The sequence below is a fragment of the Eimeria mitis genome, genomic scaffold, assembly GCF_000499745.2.
Source record: "Eimeria mitis Houghton genomic scaffold, Emh_scaff9231, whole genome shotgun sequence".
Lineage (NCBI taxonomy): Eukaryota > Apicomplexa > Conoidasida > Eucoccidiorida > Eimeriidae > Eimeria > Eimeria mitis.
This window is the reverse complement of record NW_024016651.1, coordinates 1-1575: the sequence shown is the minus strand read 5'-3', so window position 1 is coordinate 1575 and position 1575 is coordinate 1. Positions and strand designations below refer to the sequence as shown.

At 45.7% G+C, this 1575-nt stretch overlaps 1 protein-coding gene across 1 annotated transcript; it reads left to right on the top strand.

Annotated features, from left to right (window-relative positions):
• Nucleotides 1-980: 980 nt before the first annotated feature.
• On the top strand, nt 981-1534 carry EMH_0096770 (uncharacterized protein; the record flags this gene model as incomplete). Its single annotated transcript, XM_038023253.1, has 2 exons — nt 981-1378; nt 1492-1534. 2 exons carry the CDS (start codon nt 981-983, stop codon nt 1532-1534), a joined length of 441 nt encoding a protein of 146 aa, XP_037879107.1.
• Nucleotides 1535-1575: the final 41 nt, after the last annotated feature.

Here is a 1575-nt window from a genome sequence, read left to right as displayed (position 1 = left end):
AGAATGTACCGTCCTTGAACGCGTCGTCCCCGAAAGGTACGAGATGGGGGTAAGAGTCTGAGCAGAGCTCATCTCCAGAGAAAACGCACTTGAAGACTTTCATCTTCTTTATTTCTGATATTTTAAATTCAGAAAATGCAAAAAAAAGAGATGGGCATACACTAGACGGAGACGCAACGACAAGAAACCACGGTGTGGGGGGGGCTGTTGTTTCAGGTTTCGTTGCATACAAAACCAGCCCCGTGCGAAATTCAAGTTCAGGTGTGTGCTGCTAGTGCTCCTAAATAGCGCTTTCCTCGCATAATCCGATGGTTTTCTTGAATAATATAAATAAAATGTTAATATAAATGCATTTTACAAGCTTGAAACAACAAAAATCATTATCTAAACCCTAGGTTTCCATGTATACATGTATGGGTGACGAACGGGGCCCGCTCGCAGCTCCGTGTGGGCCGTTGCGCTCCGTGTCTGAAGAATTCCATTTAGAATGATCTTATTGGAATTGTTGTTTTAATTAAGTCTTTATAAGCGGTGATTCACAGATTTCTGTCCTTGAGGTTACTGAGGACAGGCAGCAGCAGCAGCTCCTGGCGTTGAGGCCGTGTGCATGTGCGCCAGCAGGAGCATGACAACATAAACCTTTTCAGGTTTTTTTGAATTTGAAGATAAAATAATCACTTTTCTCATTCAGTTTACTTTTTTTCTTTTTGGTAAGTCTTCTTCGGCTGCATCACCTCTCTGCAGATGCCACGGAAACATATACTTGTGTCTGTTTTCTTGAATTTGCGGGCTCGTTGTGATTAAGCAGTTGTTTCTGTTTTTTTTCATCTTTTTTGAGACCACGGATTTTTTTTTATTCATGAGAGCCACAATGCCTGCATAATACTTCTGCGATCCGTTTGGTATTTCGCTGTGTTCTGTTGAATATATTTCATGTTTCCTTTGTGTTTCATGTGCGTCTGTGTGTGCATGTTTAGAGAATGACGATCGACATCAACCTGCTACGAGAGGAGAAGGGTGGTTGTCCAGCTAAAGTGGCTGAAAGCGAGAAACGGAGAGGCCGGGATCCCGCAATTGTTGATGAGCTGGTGGCAGCAGACAAACGATGGCGCGAGGCCACGTATAATATGGAGCAGGGGAGAAAGGACTTGAACGCGGTGAACAAAGAGATAGGCCAGCGTAAGAAAGCTGATCCAAAATCCCCCTGCGATGATCTTGTATCGAAAACAGCAGCCATCAAGCAAAAGCTGCAAAGCCTTGAGGCTCAGGCAGCAGAAGCAGCACAAACACGAGACAGACTGCTACGAGGCATTGGAAACATCGTGCATGACTCTGTGCCTGTAAGCAACGATGAAGCAAACAACAGAGTTGTTAAGACGTGGGGGACCCCCAATAAAGTTGAAATAGATGGAACACCAGGCCGCATGCACCACCACGAAGTACTCGCGCGGCTGCAGGGCGTTGATTTCAAGAAGGGGGTAGAGGTTGCAGGCCATCGCGGGTACTACCTGAAGGGGCCCGCGGTGATGCTTAACTATGCTTTGATTCAATACGGCCTCAACTTCCTCATGCAGC